Consider the following 18,793-nt stretch of genomic DNA (forward strand, 5'->3'; position numbering starts at 1 on the left):
ATTGACTAGTACTGGTGTTAATTTTCTATGATTAATTTAGTATCACTGTAAAAAGATAAAAGACAACAATCAATTAAAGATCAGGTTATCCAATTTAAGATATAGTTGTATTGACTTATAAAAATACAAAAAATTATATATATTTTCTAAAATAATTGATTTTTTTTTTTGGAGATATCAAAATAATTTAATTCAATACAATTAAATGTTATACATTTCTAATGTTTAAATGTTGAAAGGTTGCTGAAAAATCATGAGTCTCTAATGTTTAAATGCTTCAGGGCCAAATATTTTCCTTGGTGTAATTTTCTTCATGCAAAAGACTCTCCAAAAAGTTCTTTTGTTTGGAAAAGTATGGTGGCTGCCTTACCAATTTTGAAGAGTGGGTGTTGTTGGAGAGTAGGGAACGGAGAGTCCATTGAGGCTACTAAGGATAAATGGATTCCAAACTACCCTTTAAATAAAATTCTACATCTGGTGCATGGTATGGAGGAGGGTTGGAGAGTATCAGATCTTATTAATTGGGACATTCATGGGTGGAAAAGGGACATCATTATGGCACACTTTAATCGGAAAGAGGCTGAAGCTATTTATAGAACCCCATTAAGTCGAAGGGTTGTGGAGGATTCAGTGGTATGGCTGCATAATAAGAAGGGAGAGTATTTAGTTCAGTATGGGTACCATTTAGCACGACAGGTGTTGAGGAAAGCTGGCTGGGCCGAATCATCAAATAGGAGTGGAAGGCAGCAGCTGTGGAGCATGTTATGGAAGCTGAAATTACCTGGGAAAATTAAAATTTTTGGCTGGAAGGCGTGCCATGATATTCTTCCCACATGGATGAGTCTAGCAAAACGAAAAGTTGTGCCGGAAAGCTTGTGTCACTGTTGCCAGAGGGAACCCGAGGATGGTGTTCATGCTATATGGGGGTGTGGAGCAGCCCAAGATGTTTGGGCAGGAAGCCTCACCGTGTTGCAGAAAATTCGGACTAACCATTGTGATTTTTTGCAGCTTGTTGAATCGTTGGCGAACAGGTTAGATGAAACAGAATTGGAGCTTTTCTTTATTCAGTCTTGGCTCATCTGGAATCAAAGGAACGTGGTTGTCCATGGCAGCCATTTGAAGGACCCACGGTGGTTGAATAAGAGTGCAGCTGAACTGTTAGACGAGTACAAGAAAGCACAAGCAAGGGTGGTTATCTCTAATGCAACACCAAGATGCTGCAGCTACGGCAGCCCCCTGCGCAGGATGTATACAAATTAAATTTTGATGCAGCGGTTTTCTCGGACATAAATTGCTCTGGTGTTGGCGCAATTGTTCGAAACCATGTAGGTGAGGTGATGGCTGCTATGTTGGCAAAGGGAGAATATGTGCACAATAGCAATGAAGCAGAAGTTTTGGCATGTCGCAAAGCCTTGGAGTTTGCGATGGAAGCTGGCTTCTCAAATCTGGTAATTGAGGGAGATAATTCAAATGTCATGAGAGCACTTTCGGCATCTGCAATAAATAATTCCTTGTATAGGCATGCAGTTGATGACATTAGATCTTAATTTTTTGGGTTGGCAATCTGTTGGTCTTAGCTGTGTCAAAAGGGAAGGGAACATGGTGGCTCATTCCTTAACTAGATTTGCTAGGAATATTGTGAATGCTTTGTATTGGATGGAGGATGAGCCCCCACCTGCTGTAGATGCTTTGCATTATGATTGTTTACATATTAATGAATGAGTGAATCTTTCGTTTTCAAAAAAAAAAAATGTTATATATTTCATTTTGCCCCTAATATACTTACTATACATAAGTTTTAACCCCTTTTTATTTTTATTTTTTATTATTATTACCTTTTCCGAATTAGACACTTAAAATCGTTCCGATTCAGGGTTTAATCCAAACAATGACTTATTTAAATTTTCCGGATGCTTTTAGTTTTTATCAAAATAAATAAAAGATATTTTTTTACATTATACTTCATAATGTAAATAATTAAATATACCTCCAGCAAACCTTTGATGGCAAAGTCAAAACGCAAGAAAGTGAAACTTGACACAGCGGTGGACAGGATAAGTAATCTACCGGACTCTCTTCTCTCCCACATCCTTTCTTTCCTTCCAACTGAAGAGGCCATCGGCACTAGCATTTTGTCAAGCAGGTGGAAGCCCCTCTGGCCTCTGGTCCCAGCACTCGACATTGACACTGAATCGGCCAGCCATTGGTTGTATTGTAATAAAAATTGATAATATGATGTGAGATATTTTGAAAAGTGAATATGTAAAATGGAAAAACTAGATTCTTATACTAAAATTGATAGTAATTTTTGCATGACTGACATGAATGCTCTTAAATAATTAAACTAGCCATAAACATAGTTATCAGTATCGTACAATATGCCATACGTATCGTAACATGCACAAAATATTTTGTATCGTAAAGCGTATTGGAAGAGCTCATGAATCGCACAATATATAAGTGTGTATTGTATAAATCGTATTGTATCATACGATACAAAGACAAGTGGGTTTAAATTAGTCATTTTATTTAAATTTATATCTTTATTTGAGTACAATAAGTTATTAGACTTGTCTTTAACACAAAATTATTGTCCTACTTAATTAAGCCTAATAAAATAACATGTCCATGATTTTTTTTCTTTCATTCTCTTCTTTCTTTCTCCTACAAGATTTGGACAATTGGACTACACACTTAACACTTAACTTTTTTATTTGCAAATCTCTTTTCTGTACTATGAATTATTGTTATAAGTCTAAGAAGCTAGAATTTCAAAACAAAGATATAAATAAAAATTATTAAAATAAAAGAATAAGAAGATATAGTAAATGCTAATGATGGTGAAGAAAATGCCAATAAAGAAATAATTCAATTAATTTCAAGACAATGAACATTATGATAACAATGACTTAGATGAATTTTTTTTTTTGGATAAATATACTTCTTTTTTTCTTGAGAAACAAGATAAATTTACTTAGATGAAGTTGATTAGGCAAGATATTGAATATGATGAAAATAAATTATTATTTTGGCTCATATATCATATATTATCATTTTTTTTAGTTTAATCAATTTGAATATCTATGTTATAAACATATGTTAATTTGATTTATTTATTTAGCTTTGTAAGTAATGATTAAATTAGTTATTATTTGAATATATTTCAAGTTTGTACTGAATATATCTTTACAAAAACTATTCAAATCGGAAACCTAAGAACAAAACCCAAGAACCCAAGAACAAAACCTTAAATAAAAACTATTCAAATCGGAAACCCAACGCCAAAAAAAAAAAAAAAAAAAAAAAAACCCACCAGCAAAAAGGACAAGGAAGCAAAAGATCCTGGTGCAAATGAACCACCATGTCATTCCGAGCATTATGCCACCAAGGCCCGCCGAGTCCAACTTGAAGTTCCAATTAGCATTCGAGCCGCAATCATGGCATTGATCAGGTGCATTGTGGCTCTCTATCTCTCTCTGTATATCTAAACCAAGGGAGTCAATTTTGTATTGGAAGCTGTTTAGTTTGGCCAGAGGGACGAAATATTTTAGTACCAATTGATACTAGTGTACCATTTCAGAATTATAGCTATTTATATATTTCTATACATAAATATATATTTGTATTGTTTATTTAAGTATGAGTTTATTAATTTTTATGTTTATCAATATAAAATTTAAAATCCACATATTTAATAAGCCTACATATTAGTTTAAATACATTAACCAATATATTAGATTAAATCATTTTTTTAATAATTTTTTAATTGAACCTGCCGAAATGCCAATATCGACTGGTATGGACAAATACAGGCCGGTACAGTCGAAATAGGCCGATACAACCCGGTATTTTTTCCAATACATTTTGGAATAGTATCGGTACTGGTTTAATGACTAGTACAGTATATTTTCCTAGTACGATATTAACTTTCTTGATCTAAAATCTATTGTTGAAGTTGAAGTTGCAAGGTTTGCTTGGGTTTGTTGATTTCATTGTTTTTCTCTGGGTTTGTCTTTGCTAAACTCTATTATTGAAGTTGAAGCTGAAATGGGTTTGTTGTTTCATTGTAGGTCTCTGGGTTTGCTTGGGTTTGTTGATTTCATTGTTCCTCTTTGGGTCTATCTCTGGGTTTGTTGATGAATGTTATGTTGTAGGGAACTCGAGTCTTTAAGGCTCAAGTTCCACTTGGATAATTTTCCACCTTAGCTCTACCAGCACATGAAACTCAAATATCTATGACTCGAGTTGCTACAGTGAATTTGAGTCTATGGATTGCTCCTTTTATTTTGGTTTTTTTATTTAAAAAAAAAAAAATCAATAGTCTTCTAATACTTTTTAATCATAGCACTACAACCTGTCTATTGATGAGATTTTTGCAATTGGTTTCTATTGAATTTGGTACGTTACTCTACTTTTTCTTCATTATTTCTAAAAGCTTACGTTACTTGTTGAATTTGTTAGGTTTGCTTTTCTTTTCTGCAAGGAGGGAACCTACCTCAAATTAGATTTTCTTTTATCTTTATAAGTTGTGCACTTGCTCCAGTATTTGCATTCCTGTATATTTAGTTTATATTTGGTTTTCTTACTTTGATATCATTATCCTTTTCATATCATTATCTTATCTTTTCTTTTCTTTTTTATTTGGTCCATTTGATGAGTGTTTAATATTTTCTTTAATTGATTCCATTATTTTCCCTATCATTGACATGTGTTTTGAATCGATGCATGTGCCACCCACATTCTCTCTCCAATTGTTTCATGTGGTTTGAACTGATAGAGGTATATTTTTGTCTCTCTTTTTTTGTGGTTATCAGGTTTGAAATTTTTGACTAATAAATTTCCACAAACAGCAAATTATGCATAAGCAAATTATGTGTTACTAGCCTTCTATTTTTACTAGCCTTTAGCCTAAATTGAGGTTATTTAATGTTTGTGATTAGAATTGTGTTTATGAGTCATCCCGTTAAATTTTGTGGTCGTGGTTTTTATTTTTTTGCTGGCCATTGTTTAATGGCTTCTAAATAATATTCAAACTTGTTATGTACTCTTTTTAAGATGGTTAAATTGGCCCTCAGAGGTCATGTCATCATTGCTGTTGAGTTTAAAATAAAGTACTTTTTATTCACTTGCTGTGCTGCTCTGTGTGTTTATTCATCTTGTTTATACATATTTGTGCTGCATTTAGATTTGGGTCTGGATTTTCATCTTTCACGATAAGTCGATAATGAATTATTGTTTCTGCGACCAAACACCTGCATGAACTGCTTTTATTGTGTTGTTTGTTGATATCAATCTTTTTTTTTGGTTGAAGATGTTAATAAAGAGTGTGGATAGTGGTGGTGGTTATAGTATATATTGCTTACTGTGGATGTGTAAATGTGGCTCTGTGGGAGTCAAGTAAGATGTGGAACAACATGATCCTTCCTGGGTTTGTTAATTGACGTGGTCATGGGGTGACAACCATATCCATACTCTGCTGTAGTTTTAAGATGTAAATTGCTAGCTAACATTTCGTTTGTTCCAGAGATCAATTTTGATTGGTGCTTATGTGGGTTTAGATTAAATTTACTTTGGGTTTCAATTAATTATCATGCTTAATATTTGGTAAAAGATATTTTTTGCTATTATGATAGTATCTTGATTCCCTATAAGTATATACTCCTTATAAATCTTATAAATCTCTAGTTAAAACTTCGATCATTCCTCCTGATTTCACACTTCTATTTGTTGATTGCAAGGCATGGATTGGCTGGTTCAAGTGAAGCATAGAGAAGCCAATAAACGTGCCTCATTGTTTAGCGTCTATGGGCAACCAACTTTTGCATCCTCAACTTTTGCATCCTTTTGAACTTTTTATTTTATTTTTTTTATAATTCAATAATTGGGGTCGGGATTTGAATCCTATATATTTTTGTTGAAAAACAGAGGTGTCAATTGAGCTATATGCCTACATGGCTCTTGGCACTTGTTTTGTTTTTTGTTTTTTGTTTTTTGTTTTTTGTTTTTTGTTTTTGTTTTTGTTTTTGTTTTTTTTTTTTTTTTTTTTTGGTTTTTGTTTTTTTTTTTGGTTTTTGTTTTGTTTTTTTTTTTTTTTTTGTTTTTGTTTTGTTTTTTTTATGGGAAAATGAGAAAGATTTCATTGACAACTGAAATTGACTTACAACAAGCAAGCAGAGCTTATAAAAAGTTAAGTACAATCGTCTAAAGTGAGATATTGCACAAAGGGGGGGCAGACCCCCTTCCAAACTCGAGTTTCCTCACTTCTTGCAAATTGGGCAATCATCTTGGCGCTTCTTTTTGCACTAGTTGGCAATTCATAAATAATTTGATTGCCTATGGGAAACTCGGTAGTTATCTACTTATAAGCTGATATACTAATTTTTCATATACTTTCTATCTTTTTGTAATATGATCCTAAATTTCATTAAAAAAAAAATTGATCCTAAAAAGAAAGAAAGAGCAACCAACTCATACCACTAATGATCGACCTACAAACTATACAAACTACAACAGGCAACCAACAAGGAGAAACTATCAAGTATCTTTGTGAACATACTCAAGAATCTTCCAAATGCAACAAAGCTTTCTCCTCCAATCTGAATTTGTAGCCTTCATAATAGTCTGCTTAAAGTTCACAACTTAACTTGTAAATCACAATTGTAGTCACTATATTTTGCATTTTTTATTAATAATCCTTCGTGATAGCCAGCTGAAAGTTTACAACTTAACTTTGATTAATTACAACTATAGTCACTACATTTTGTATTTGTTAATAATTCAACAACTTCAATCCCTAATAATTAGGAATTAAGGACAAATGAAATATCTTTTGAGAATCTAAGGCTTGTTTGGTTTGAAATTTCTAGTATTATTGTTTAAAATGATGTGGAAACATGCGTTTAGAGTATTCATAAAGTAAAAAATGTGTTTGGTACTATGTTTCAAATAACATATTTCTATGTGTGAAAAAACATAATTGTGTTTTTGGTATGTTTGTATTTTATTTTTAAAAAGCTAACAAGCATAATACAATTAAATATTTTTTTGATTTGAGGAGAGAAAAGTCAGTTTATGTTTTGTTTAATCAAGTGGGCCCTATGGTTTTCAACATATTTACAAAAGTGTCATTAAGTAATGTTGTTTGAAAATTAAAGATTGGTAAAAGGATTTTTCTGAATTCAGTTTTTAAACACCCTAATATAAGTAACCTAACTCAAACACTCCAATAAAAAACACCCTTATCAAAGAGGATTTCTTTTTTGGACTCACAGTTTTCAGTATTTAAACATAAAAATTGTTCAAACACCCTTAACCAAATAAGCCCTAAGTTTTTTTTTAAAACCTTCTCCTCTTTCTTCATGTGTGTATTAAAAATACTTAGTATTTAAAAAAAAAAAAAAAAAAAATAGGCCCTAAGTTTCAAGGTGAATAATATCAATCAAAAAGTGCAAAGTACAACCAAAAAAGATTTTTGCTCACTATTTTTCGTCCATATCTCACAAAATATTATGTATTTCAAGATGAAATTATTTAATGTCAAATTACACATCTAGGCCTTTCTTTAAGCACTTATTCGACCTTCTACTCAAAAAAGAAAAAGAAAAAAGAAATAGTTACTGTCTTCAAAGCTGCCATGCCGGAGGTAACCCAAAATCCGCAAAGAGCTTGTCTAAGAAAACTAGTTGTGGGAAGATTCTCTACAGAAATTTCGCTTGAGAATGCTAAAATTGAATCTTGAATTGCTTTGATCCCAAAAAAGTCCAATCTCATCACCTTCTTTTAGTTCCCTCCTTATCACAAATTCCTTGGTCCAATCTTCAATGAAGACATTGCTCCCATTTGTTCTCTGTTTGAAGATTAATTGATGTTCAGACTTGGTATCAAAATCCCAAAAAACCACTTGCACTCCATACTTGGTTATGAAATCTTCAATATATTTTTGTTTGCAATTAGTCAAAACATGCTTCTTTACCAAGTCTGTCTCCAAAAAGAGACTCACCCATTGCCCGTTAGTATTGCTTGCCTCAATCCTCTTCCTTATAACCCAAGTATCCTCAAAGCCAAGCTTCCAGTCCATTGAAGCACCCCTATGACTTTCTTCCTTTTCAACTTCATAGCCATTAACTTTCTTTCTTTTCCTTATTTCACAATTTAGAGACGAAAGAGAGACATTACTAGCAAAGTTTTCGGGTGATTTCCTCTTTTGGTTGATGCAATTAGGACCATAACCCAACCTCAATTCTGTTGAGACCTCTTCTACTTCATGCTGGTTCTTGGTCTTAGATAGTTTTGCTTCACTAATTTGAGGTTCGCGGTCTTTCTTTTCCATCGTAGCAAGAAAATTATAAAAGACAGGTTCTCTTTGCTTCCTTGTTGAAAAAATCAAATTAATCTGATCATTAGTTGGGATATTCTCCGTCACGACCTTGGATAAAACCGATGGAAGTTCACTCTTTTTGCCATCTCTTAGTTCTTGGTTTCGCTGGGCTTGTAGCATAGCACTCCTTAGCTTCAGGGCCTCTAGCCTAGTATATTTATGCTTCAATGCAGCAAGTTTATAGTCAATAGCTTGTCCAGTTTTGAGTTTAGAGAATAAACCCGACTCTGATTGCCACGGTAATGCAGATGAACTGGGTATAGAGGACCCTGAAAATCCCTCCATCACGTTGAGAAAAATTAAGAGAGAAAAAAGTTTAACAATTATGGGTTTTTTTTTTTTTTTTTTGAATGAATGAGAAAGACAAGGCAGTGTTGGAGTTAAATAGAAGAAGAGAGAATAAACGGTATGAGAGATATTCAATTCGAACACGGAAAACTAAAACTCTTTCGCAAGAAATCTAAAAAATCTAAGAATGGGCTTAGTCGGTGGTTCCAATTTCAAACGGCTAGAAGAGCAGAGCATATGGGTCTATGAATTGGGCCTTGATGGTCGTATGGGTTAGGGCCATAGTTCCAATTAGGTAAATAAGTTTAGGACATAGCCACTTTCACAAGTATCGAGGTAGCCGTGTTTTTTATTGATATCTCTATGGGTCCGTTTGGATACAGCTTATTGAGTGCGTTTGGATTGCACTGAAAGTTGCTGAATTTGTGGCTGCGTTTTCCAGTTTTTTTTTTTTTTTTTTTTTTTTTTTCCTCTCAGCCGCACTATTTGACCAAGTCCACTGTGAACAGTGCATTTGTGCACTGTTCACGGACCCACAAATTCCACTTTTTATCAACTTTTTCATTAAAAATGGGTCCCACGATATTATTTACACATTTAAAAATTATTTTGCTACAGTGTTTTCAGTTTCAGTTTTCAGTTTCAGCAAAAATAAGCTCAATCCAAACGGACCCATTGTTGCTGAAACTGAAAACTGAAAACTGAAAACTGAAAACACTGTAGCAAAATAATTTTTAAATGTGTAAATAGTACCGTGGGACCCATTTTTAATATTTTTTAACATGTGAACAGTAACAGCACAGTACGTGAACAGTGCATTTACTGTTCATAATAGTGAAATTTGTCCTCCCAAAGTCAACAAAAGCGGGCCAAAAAAAAAAAAAAAAAAAAAAAAGAGAAAACGTAAACTCAGCAAAACGTGGACGCAGACGCCGAGCGCAAACGCTCACTATATATATTTGGGAAAGCTAGTTACTATTTTTATTGACTATTATTGAATAAAATACCCTAATATATCATATTACTATTACACTTAAATAAAATAAAAATATGAAATATATAAGGAAATTTAATAGCTAAATTAAAAAAAAATATATATATATTTCCACGTACAACTCCACTACCAACCAGTTACACAATTTAGGATTTTATTTTTTTAAACTCATCCACAAATGGTTCTTAGATTTGGACCGGATTGTATGGTTCAATTTGATTAAGGCTTAGTTTGGAATGAGCTGAAAACCCAGCACGTCTACATCTGCGTTTTTCCCTTTTTTTTTTTTTTTTTTTTTTTTGAGACTTGCGGCTACTGTTCATGCACTGTTCAATGAACAGTAGCCGTAAAGTTTGACTTTTTAAACTTTTTTTAAGTCAATCAGTGCACATCGTGTACTGTTCACGGACCCACAAATTTCACTTTTCAGTAACTTTTTCATTAAAAATGGGTCTCACGGTACTATTCATATATTTAAAAATTATTTTTCTACAGTGTTTTTCAGTTTTCAGTTTCAGTTTTCAGTTCACAGCTGTATCCAAACGGACCCTAATTGTGAATCTCTCACCATGGTTCTTTTTACCCTAAGAACCTTTTTCTGTGAAAAAACATGGAACCGTTGTTAGACCGTATGGTTCTGAGAACCGTGGCCGATTTTAGGGTTCACATAGATTTTTTTTTTTTTTTTTTTCTCTCAATTATAGCATTGAATGGGGTCGTACAGAAATAAAAACTATATTTTGGCCAAAAAGTATATATTCGGTAAAGAATTTGAATAAAAGAAAAAAGAAATCGTGAAAGAGAAAAAAAAAATTAAATAGAGAGCTACCACCCCTATTTTCTTCTTCTTTCTTGGAATCGCTTCGCTAGATACCAGCTTCTTCAGCTCCTAGAGCTATTCCTTTGCTTTTGTTTGTATTGCTTTTTTAGGTTTGTGAGTTAGTCATGTGAGCATTGGAAGGATTAAGTCTGTGCTTTGCTTTTTACAAAGTCTTGAGCCCCACATGATATGATGTATTATCATATCATCTTTTTTGTCCCCTGGTGCCTGGTACAAATAGATGCTTATAATTTTTTTTAATAAAAAAATGATTATTATTATTGGGTAGATATTTCATATTTGGGCTTAAGGTAAATACATTATACGTCGCTAAAATATAGATTTATAGTTTTAATTGGATTATTTTAGTTAATATTTCTATTTTGTACTAATTTAGTATATTTATTTATATTCCTCGATTTAACTTCGGTCTAATTTCAAAAACTTTGAACTTCTTTTTTTACGATTCATTCAATGGTCAAGTTTGAAAACCAGTACAAACCCACTACCAAGTAGATACACAATCTTTTAGCAAAATTTTACGATTTTATCTTTTAAACTTATCCACAATGGCACAATATAGACTACTGGACACCATTATCTTTTCCTTAAAAAAAAAAAAAAAAAAAAAAAAAAAAAAAAAAAAAAAAAACACTCTTAACATGAAATTTGACTAAACTAATTTTTTATCTTTGCAAAATTTTCAGATTCTCTTTTTAAAACTCATCCAACCTCATTATTGTTTGAAAAATGTTAATTTACAACATTTTTGCAATACTTTTGTAATAAATTCTAAGTGACAGGTTGTTATGAGTGGGAAAAAAATAATTTAAATTGTGATTTCTTGTGAAAATTGTGTAGATGTAGCACCTCTTTTACTGTTTCTATATAAAATAAAAAAATAAAAGATAAAAAAATCTCTCTTAATTATCTTTTCTTTAAAAAAAATAAAAAAAACCCATATAACTTACCTATCTCCCACTAACCCAAAAAAACCTTTTTTTTTTTTTTTTAATTTATTTTATTTTTTTCCCTTATACTATGTTTAAGTAAGGGCAAAACTTGATAAAAATACTTCTTTAACTCACACGTAAAACACAATCTACAAAATAGGACCGCACTCACAATTGGTTTTCAAATTCAGTTTGTTTCTTCCGCAATTTTCACAGTTCTCTCAAGTCTATGTTAATTTTCTTTCCACCATTATCATCATCTTTTCAATTTGCTCCTGCTCAAATTTACTCATTCTCAATGATGTGTATGTCAATGTACTCACTCTTTTCTCTTTTGATTTTCTTTTTAATTTTTTTTAAAAAAATCAACAGCTTTCTAATACTTTTTAATTACAACCACTACAACCTATCTATTGATAAGATTTTCACAATTGATTTCTATTGAATTTCGTACGTTACTATGCCTTTTCTTCATTATTTCTAAAGGCTTACGTTACTTTGTTGAATTTGGTACGTTTGCATTTCTTTGTTGCAAGGAGGGAACCTAGAACAAATTAGATTTTCTTTTGTTTTTTATGAGTTGCTCTCCAGCATTTGCTTTTTCGTATTTGGTTACGTTACATTGTTATCATTCTCTTTCCATATCATTATCTTATCTTTTGTTTTGTTTTGTTTTGTTTTTTTTGTTTTGTTTTGTTTTGTTTTGTTGGTCTGTTTGATAAGTGTTTAATATTTTCTCTAATTGATTCCATTATTTTCCCTATCACTAACATGTGGTTAGAACTAATGGAGGTATGTGCCACCCACATTCTCTCACCAATTGTTTCATATGGTTTGAATTGATGGAGGTATATTTTTGTCTCTTTTTTTGTGGTTATTGATCAGGTTTGAAATTTTTGACTAATAAATTTCAACAAACATCAAATTATGTGTTACTAGCCTTCTATTTTTACCAGCCTCTAAAGCGTGGTTATTTAATGTTTGTGATTAGAATTGTATTTACGAATTTTACGTCTTTTTGAATGTGTTCTAAGTGGTGCTCTCTCTTCCTCCTATTCTTTTTCTTCTTGATGTTTGTTAGTTTTCTTATATTTAAGCCTTAACATTTATTTTTATTCTGGTCTTTATTTTTTAGGGTGACATTTCAACAATTTTGTTAGATTGCATAGCAAACACATTGGATGAATTCAGGTGAGAGAATTTACAAAAATTATTGTATAATTAAGGAAAACATAAAGTGGAATTCAATCTTTTTTTTTTTTTTTGAGAGAGTTTTTAACTTATGGCGTCTGCTTCTGATGATAGCTCTTTCTCATCAAACCAAGACACCAATCAGTTTTTGGTGTAGGCGGGGATTGAACACCAGATCTCTTATACAACCATCAGAGACTTTACCAGTTGAATTAACTGGAACCCACAAGTGGAATTCAATCTATTAAGTGGTTGTTAAAAACTTTTTTTTTTTTAAACATCCTACCTGTGCCTATATTTATCAATTTGTGTAACACTAAATTTTCAGTTAATTGAAACGGTTAAACTTTAGATTCATTTTTCTCAATCTCATCTCTTTCCTATGAAATTTAATATTTTCATTTGTTATGCATTTCATTGCAATTCTTTTTAAAAAAGAAAATACATATTTTAAATTAGAGAATTTATTGGTGATTTAATAGTAGATGCTAACGTTGAAAAACTTTCTTAGTGAGTTTTTTTTTTTTTGGTGGCTTTTAAGCATCCTAAACTTTAGTTATTGATGTGTTCTAAGTGCCTATCTTTTAGGATACTTTATAACAACATATCTACCATTTAAAAAATTTCACAACGTGATTTTTTAGCATTTTAAACTTTAGTTTTCGTTATGTGCTAAGTGACTACCATTAAATATAACTTCATAGCTACCATTTAAAAAAAATTAAAATTAAAAAAAAAAAAAAAACAGCTGACTACGTGAGAGCCTTTTTCGCAATTGCAATTTTTGTTATGGGTGTGTACTAATTGACTACCTTTTAGGACTAAGTGGCTACCTCTTAGAATTTTGAAAAAAAATTGATAACTCTCATTTAACAGAAATGATAATTGTGAGACTCTTTCCTACAATTATGGTTAGTTTCCTATAGTTTCTTTTTTAGTGAATCCGACAAGACGCTCTATGTTGTATATCTTTTCTGTCCTTAGAAAGTTGAAAGTCTAAAAGGAATAGTTTCCATTCATTAAAATTTTGGGCTTGGGTGCAAAAAAATAATAGATGCACCAAATAAAATTACGTCACTTGATACTAAACCTAGAGAATATGTGAACTTCTCATATTGTATTATTGGTGATTTAAGAAATTGATACTATTAATTTTTTTTTTTTTTTTACTTCCACTAAGGCTTAATCCTATTTCCAGTGTGAGTTCATATATGTCCATATTAATTAAATCTAATTATTGACAACAAAAACCACAAAAAATAATTTGATTATCAAGTACTGAAGAACAACACCACCATGCAACAATAAATAATCCACACATCCAAACTCTTGACGGATACATGCCACTAATGAATGGAACTCCAGAATACTAAAAATCCTCTTAGTACCCAAGACTATAAATTGAGGTAATATCCAAGTAATCAACTTGATAGTAGGAAACAACTATCAAAACCCATGCAATTAAATTCTAAAAATAAGTAACGTAAACTAGCCTTTGAGCACGTGCTCACATACTTTTTAAACTAGCTTTTTAATTAAGTGATATAGTTTATTCTCTTTTATTAGAAGAATCATGATTAGATCCCTCCTACCTATTAGGAAGAAGTTTTCCTCTAAACCAATTCAAAAGAAACTTCCTTGAACCTACCATGTGGTGGTTGAGAAATGTCATCCTGGTGTACTTCAAATCATATACTTTTTTTTTTTTTTTTGAATCATTTGATTTATGCAAATAATACATGTGATGGTTTTATGAATTGTCACATGGGTAAAAAAGATTGTTCCAATGGCACAATATAGACTTCTAGACATTATTATCTTTTCCTTAAAAAAAAAAATTTTAAAAAAATAAATAAATAAACACTCTTAACATGAAATTTGACCGAACTAATTTTTTATCTTCGCAAAATTTCGGATTCTCTTTTTAAAACTCATCCAACCTCATTATTGTTTGAATAATGTTATATCTACAAAAACTTTTACTACACTTTCATAACAAATTCTAAGTGGCAGGTTATTATTGGTTATTATGAGTAGGCAAAAAAGTAATTTAAATTGTAAATTCACATTAGAACCAATAACAATTTACCATATAAAAGCTCTCATAACTATCTTTTTTGTAAAATAAATAAAAAATCCTCGTAACTTATTTTATCTCTCTCCCACTAACCCACAAAAACTCCACGTACTCCTCCTTTCTTAATGTTTTTTTCTTATACTATGTTTAAGTAAGGGCAAAACTTGGTAAAAATGCTTCTTTAACTCACATGTAAAACACCATCTACAAAATAGGACCACATTCAGAATTGGTTTTCAAATTCAGTTTGTTTCTTCTGCAATTCTCACAATTCTCTCAATTATGTGTTAATCTTCTTTCCACCATTATCATCATCTTTTCTATTTTCTCATGCTCAATGATATGTGTATGTTAATGTACATTGCTCTTTTCTATTTTGGATATATTTTTTAAAACAAATCAACAGCTTTCTAATACTTTTTAATCACAACCATTACAACTTGTCTATGGATGAGATTTTCACAATTGGTTTCTATTGAATTTGGTATGTTACTCTGCCTTTTCTTCATTATTTCTAAAAGCTTATATTACTCTGTTGAATTTGGTACATTTGCTTCTCTTTGCTGCAAGGAGTATTTGCTTTTATGTATTTGGTTTATATTTGGTTTCCTTGCTTTGTTATCAATATCCTTTCCATATCATAATCTTATCTTGTGTTTTTTTATTTTTTATTTTTGATGAGTGTTTAATATTTTCTCTAATTGATTCCATTATTTTCCCTATCACTAACATGTGGTTTGAACCGATGGAGGTATGTGCCACTCACATTCTCTCTTCAATTGTTTCATATGGTTTGAACCGATGGAGGTATATTTTTGTCTTTTGTCTTCTTTTCTTTTTTTTTTTTTTTTTTTCTTTTTTTTTTTTTTTTTTTGTGGTTATCGATCAAGTTTGAAATTTTTGACTAATGAATTTCAACAAACAGAAAATTATGCGTTACTAGCATTCTATTTTTACTACCTCTAAAGTGTGGTTATTTAATGTTTTGTGATTAGAATTGTATTTATGAATTTTACATCTTTTTGAATGCGTTCTAAGTGGTGCTCTCTCTTCCTCCTATTCTTTTTCTTGTTGATGTTTGTTTGTTTTCTTATATTTAAGCCTTACTCTTTATGTTATTTTGTTTTATTTTGCCTTTTTTTAAGGTTGACATTTTAACAATTTTGTTTGATTGCTTAGTAGACACATTGGATGAATTCGGGTGAGAGACTTTACAAAAATTATTGTATGATTCAAGGCTCACATAAAGTGGTAGTCAATCTATCAAGTGGTTGTTAAAAACCATCTTTTGTAAACATCTTACCTATGCCAATATTTATCAATTTGTGTAACACTAAGTTTTCAATTAATTGAAACAGTTAAACTTTAGCTTCATTTTTCTCAATCTCATCTCTTTCATATGAAATTTAATATTGTCATTTGTCATATATTGCATTGCAATTCTTTTTTAAAATGAAAATACATACTTAAAATCAGAGAATTTATTGGTGATTTAATAGTAGATGCTAAAGTTGAGATTTTTTTTTTTTTTTTTTTTTGGGGTGCTTTTTAAGCATTCTAAAATTTAGTTATGGATGTGTTCTAAGTGCCTATCTTTTAGGATACTTTATAACTACATATCTAACATTTAAAAAAAATTGACAACGTTAGTTTTTAGCATTTTAAACTTTAGTTTTTGTTTTGTGCTACGTGGCTACCATTAAATATAACTTCATAACTACCATTTAAAAAAATTTAAAAAAAAAAAAAAAAACAGTTGACAACGAGAGAGCCTTTTTAGCAATTGAAAATTTTTTTATGGATGCATGTGTAATAATTGACTACCTTCTAGGACTAAGTGGCTACCACTCAGGTTTTTTTTTTTTATTATTTTTTATTTTATTTTATTTTATTTTATTTATTTATTTTTAAATAACTTGATAACTCTCCTTTAACAAAATTGATAATTGTGAGACTCTTACCGTTACTTTTTTTAGTGAATCCCACAATATGCTCTATGAGCTGTATATCTTTTTTGTCATTAGAAAGTTCAAAATCTAAAAGGAATTGTTTCCATTCATTAAAATTTTGGGCTTGGGTTCACTATCCCTTCAGGTACAAGAGGTTTTGTCATTTATAGTGATGCTTCTCATAAGGGATTTGGTTATATGTTGATGCAAATGGGAAGGTTGTGGCTCATGCCTCTCGTCAGTTTGAAAAATTATGAGAAAAATTACCCCACTCGTGACTTGGAGTTGGCTGCAGTTGTTTTTGCTTTGAAAATTTGGAGACATTATTTGTATGGGGAAAGATGCGAGATTTTCACTGATCATAAAAGTTTAAAGTATTTCTTTACCTATAAGGAGTTAAATATGGGACAACGGAGATGGTTGGAACGGGTTAAGGATTACGATTGCTCTATTAACTATCATCCTGGTAAGGCTAATGTTGTAGCTGATGCTTTTAGTAGAAAACTTTCAAGTTTTTCAGCTGCTTTGCTAACCACTCAAAAGGAAATTATTCGGGATCTTGAAAGGATGGAGATTGAGGTTGTTATGAGCCATTCTGAGGCCTACCTGGCTAGTTTGAGTGTTCAACCAACATTGGTGGAAAGAATTAAATTTTCATAGGTTGATGACCCACATTTAAAGAAAATCATGGATGAGGTGCGTAGTGAAAAGAAATCTGAATTTTCTATCTCTGAGGATGGTGTTTTGAAATTTGGGAGTAGACTTTGTGTGCCAAATGATCCATTGATTAAAAGGAGATTCTAGAGGAGGCTCACTATTCCCCATATACAATATATTTGGATAGTACAATGATGTACCATGATCTTCGTGAAGACTTTTGGTGGAATAATATGAAAAGGGAGATTGCTCACTTTGTAGAGCAATGTTTGACTTGTCAGCAAGTTAAGATGTTGCACTGACAACCCTTGGGTTTGTTGAGATAAAATTAAAATAGATTTTGTTTTAGGATTGCCGAGGTCTCCTAAGAGTCACGATGCTAATTGGGTGATTGTGGACAGAATGACAAAATCAACTCATTTTCTCCCTATTCGGATGAACTACTCTCTTGATCAGTTAGCTCAGCTCTATGTTGATGAGATTTCATCGAGTACCTGCTTCTATTGTTTCAAATAGAGATCCAAGGTTTACTTCTCATTTTTTGGGTGGTGTACAAAAGGCCTTGGGTACTAAATTGAATTTTAGCACAACTTTCCACCCCCAGACAGATGGACAGTTTGAAAGGACTATTCAAACTTTAGAGGATATGTTGAGAGCATGTTATTTGGATTTTAAAGGGAGTTGGGCTAGTCACTTACCTTTGGTGGAGTATGTTTATAATAATAGTTACCATTTAAGTATTAGAGCAACACCATATGAGGCTTTGTATGGGAAAAAGTGTAGATCCCCAATTTTTTGGGATGATGTTGGAGAACGAAAAATCTTGGGGCCAGAGATTATTCAGAGGACTTGTGAAAAGGTAAATCAGATTTGTGATAGACTAGGAGCATCCCAAAGTAGACAGAAAAGCTACTATGACATTAAAAGGAAGGCTTTGGAACTTGAAATTGGAGATAAAGTTTTCCTATGGGTTGCACCAATGAAAGGAGTAATGAGATTTGGTAAAATGGATAATGAGATTTGGTAAGAAGGGTAAGTTAAACCCTAGGTTTGTAAGGCCTTTTGAGGTCTTGGAGAGAGTGGATGAAGTTGCATATAGAATTGCCCTACCACCGGCCCTGTCAAGAATTCATAATGTCTTCCATGAGTCTATATTAAGGAAATACATTCCTGACTCTTCACATGTTTTGAGCTATGAGCCTCTTTAGATTAGAGATGATTTATCATATGGAGAAGTTCCGGTAGAGATTTTGGATCGTAAGGAGCAAGTCTTATGCAATAGAACAATATCTTGGGTAAAGGTGTTTTGGAAGAATCATTCAGTGAAAGAGACATCTTAAGAGCCTGAGGATGTTATGTTGTCATGATACCCAAACCTTTTTCAGGATTAAGGTATGTAAAATTTTGAGGACGAAATTTTTATAAAAGGGGAAAAATGTAACGTCCCAATCACCAAAAAAAAAAAAAAAATGAAAGTCACATTTTTA

General features: G+C 31.6%; 1 protein-coding gene across 1 annotated transcript; it reads right to left on the bottom strand.

Moving 5' to 3' along the window:
• Window positions 1-7,492: 7,492 nt before the first annotated feature.
• LOC126696048 (uncharacterized) lies at window positions 7,493-8,662 on the bottom strand. Its single transcript, XM_050392833.1, has one exon. It carries the CDS (start codon window positions 8,660-8,662, stop codon window positions 7,679-7,681), a length of 984 nt encoding a protein of 327 aa, XP_050248790.1. The 3' UTR covers window positions 7,493-7,678.
• Between the last annotated feature and the right edge of the window lie 10,131 nt (window positions 8,663-18,793).

This window comes from Quercus robur, chromosome 8 (genome assembly GCF_932294415.1).
Source record: "Quercus robur chromosome 8, dhQueRobu3.1, whole genome shotgun sequence".
NCBI lineage: Eukaryota > Viridiplantae > Streptophyta > Magnoliopsida > Fagales > Fagaceae > Quercus > Quercus robur.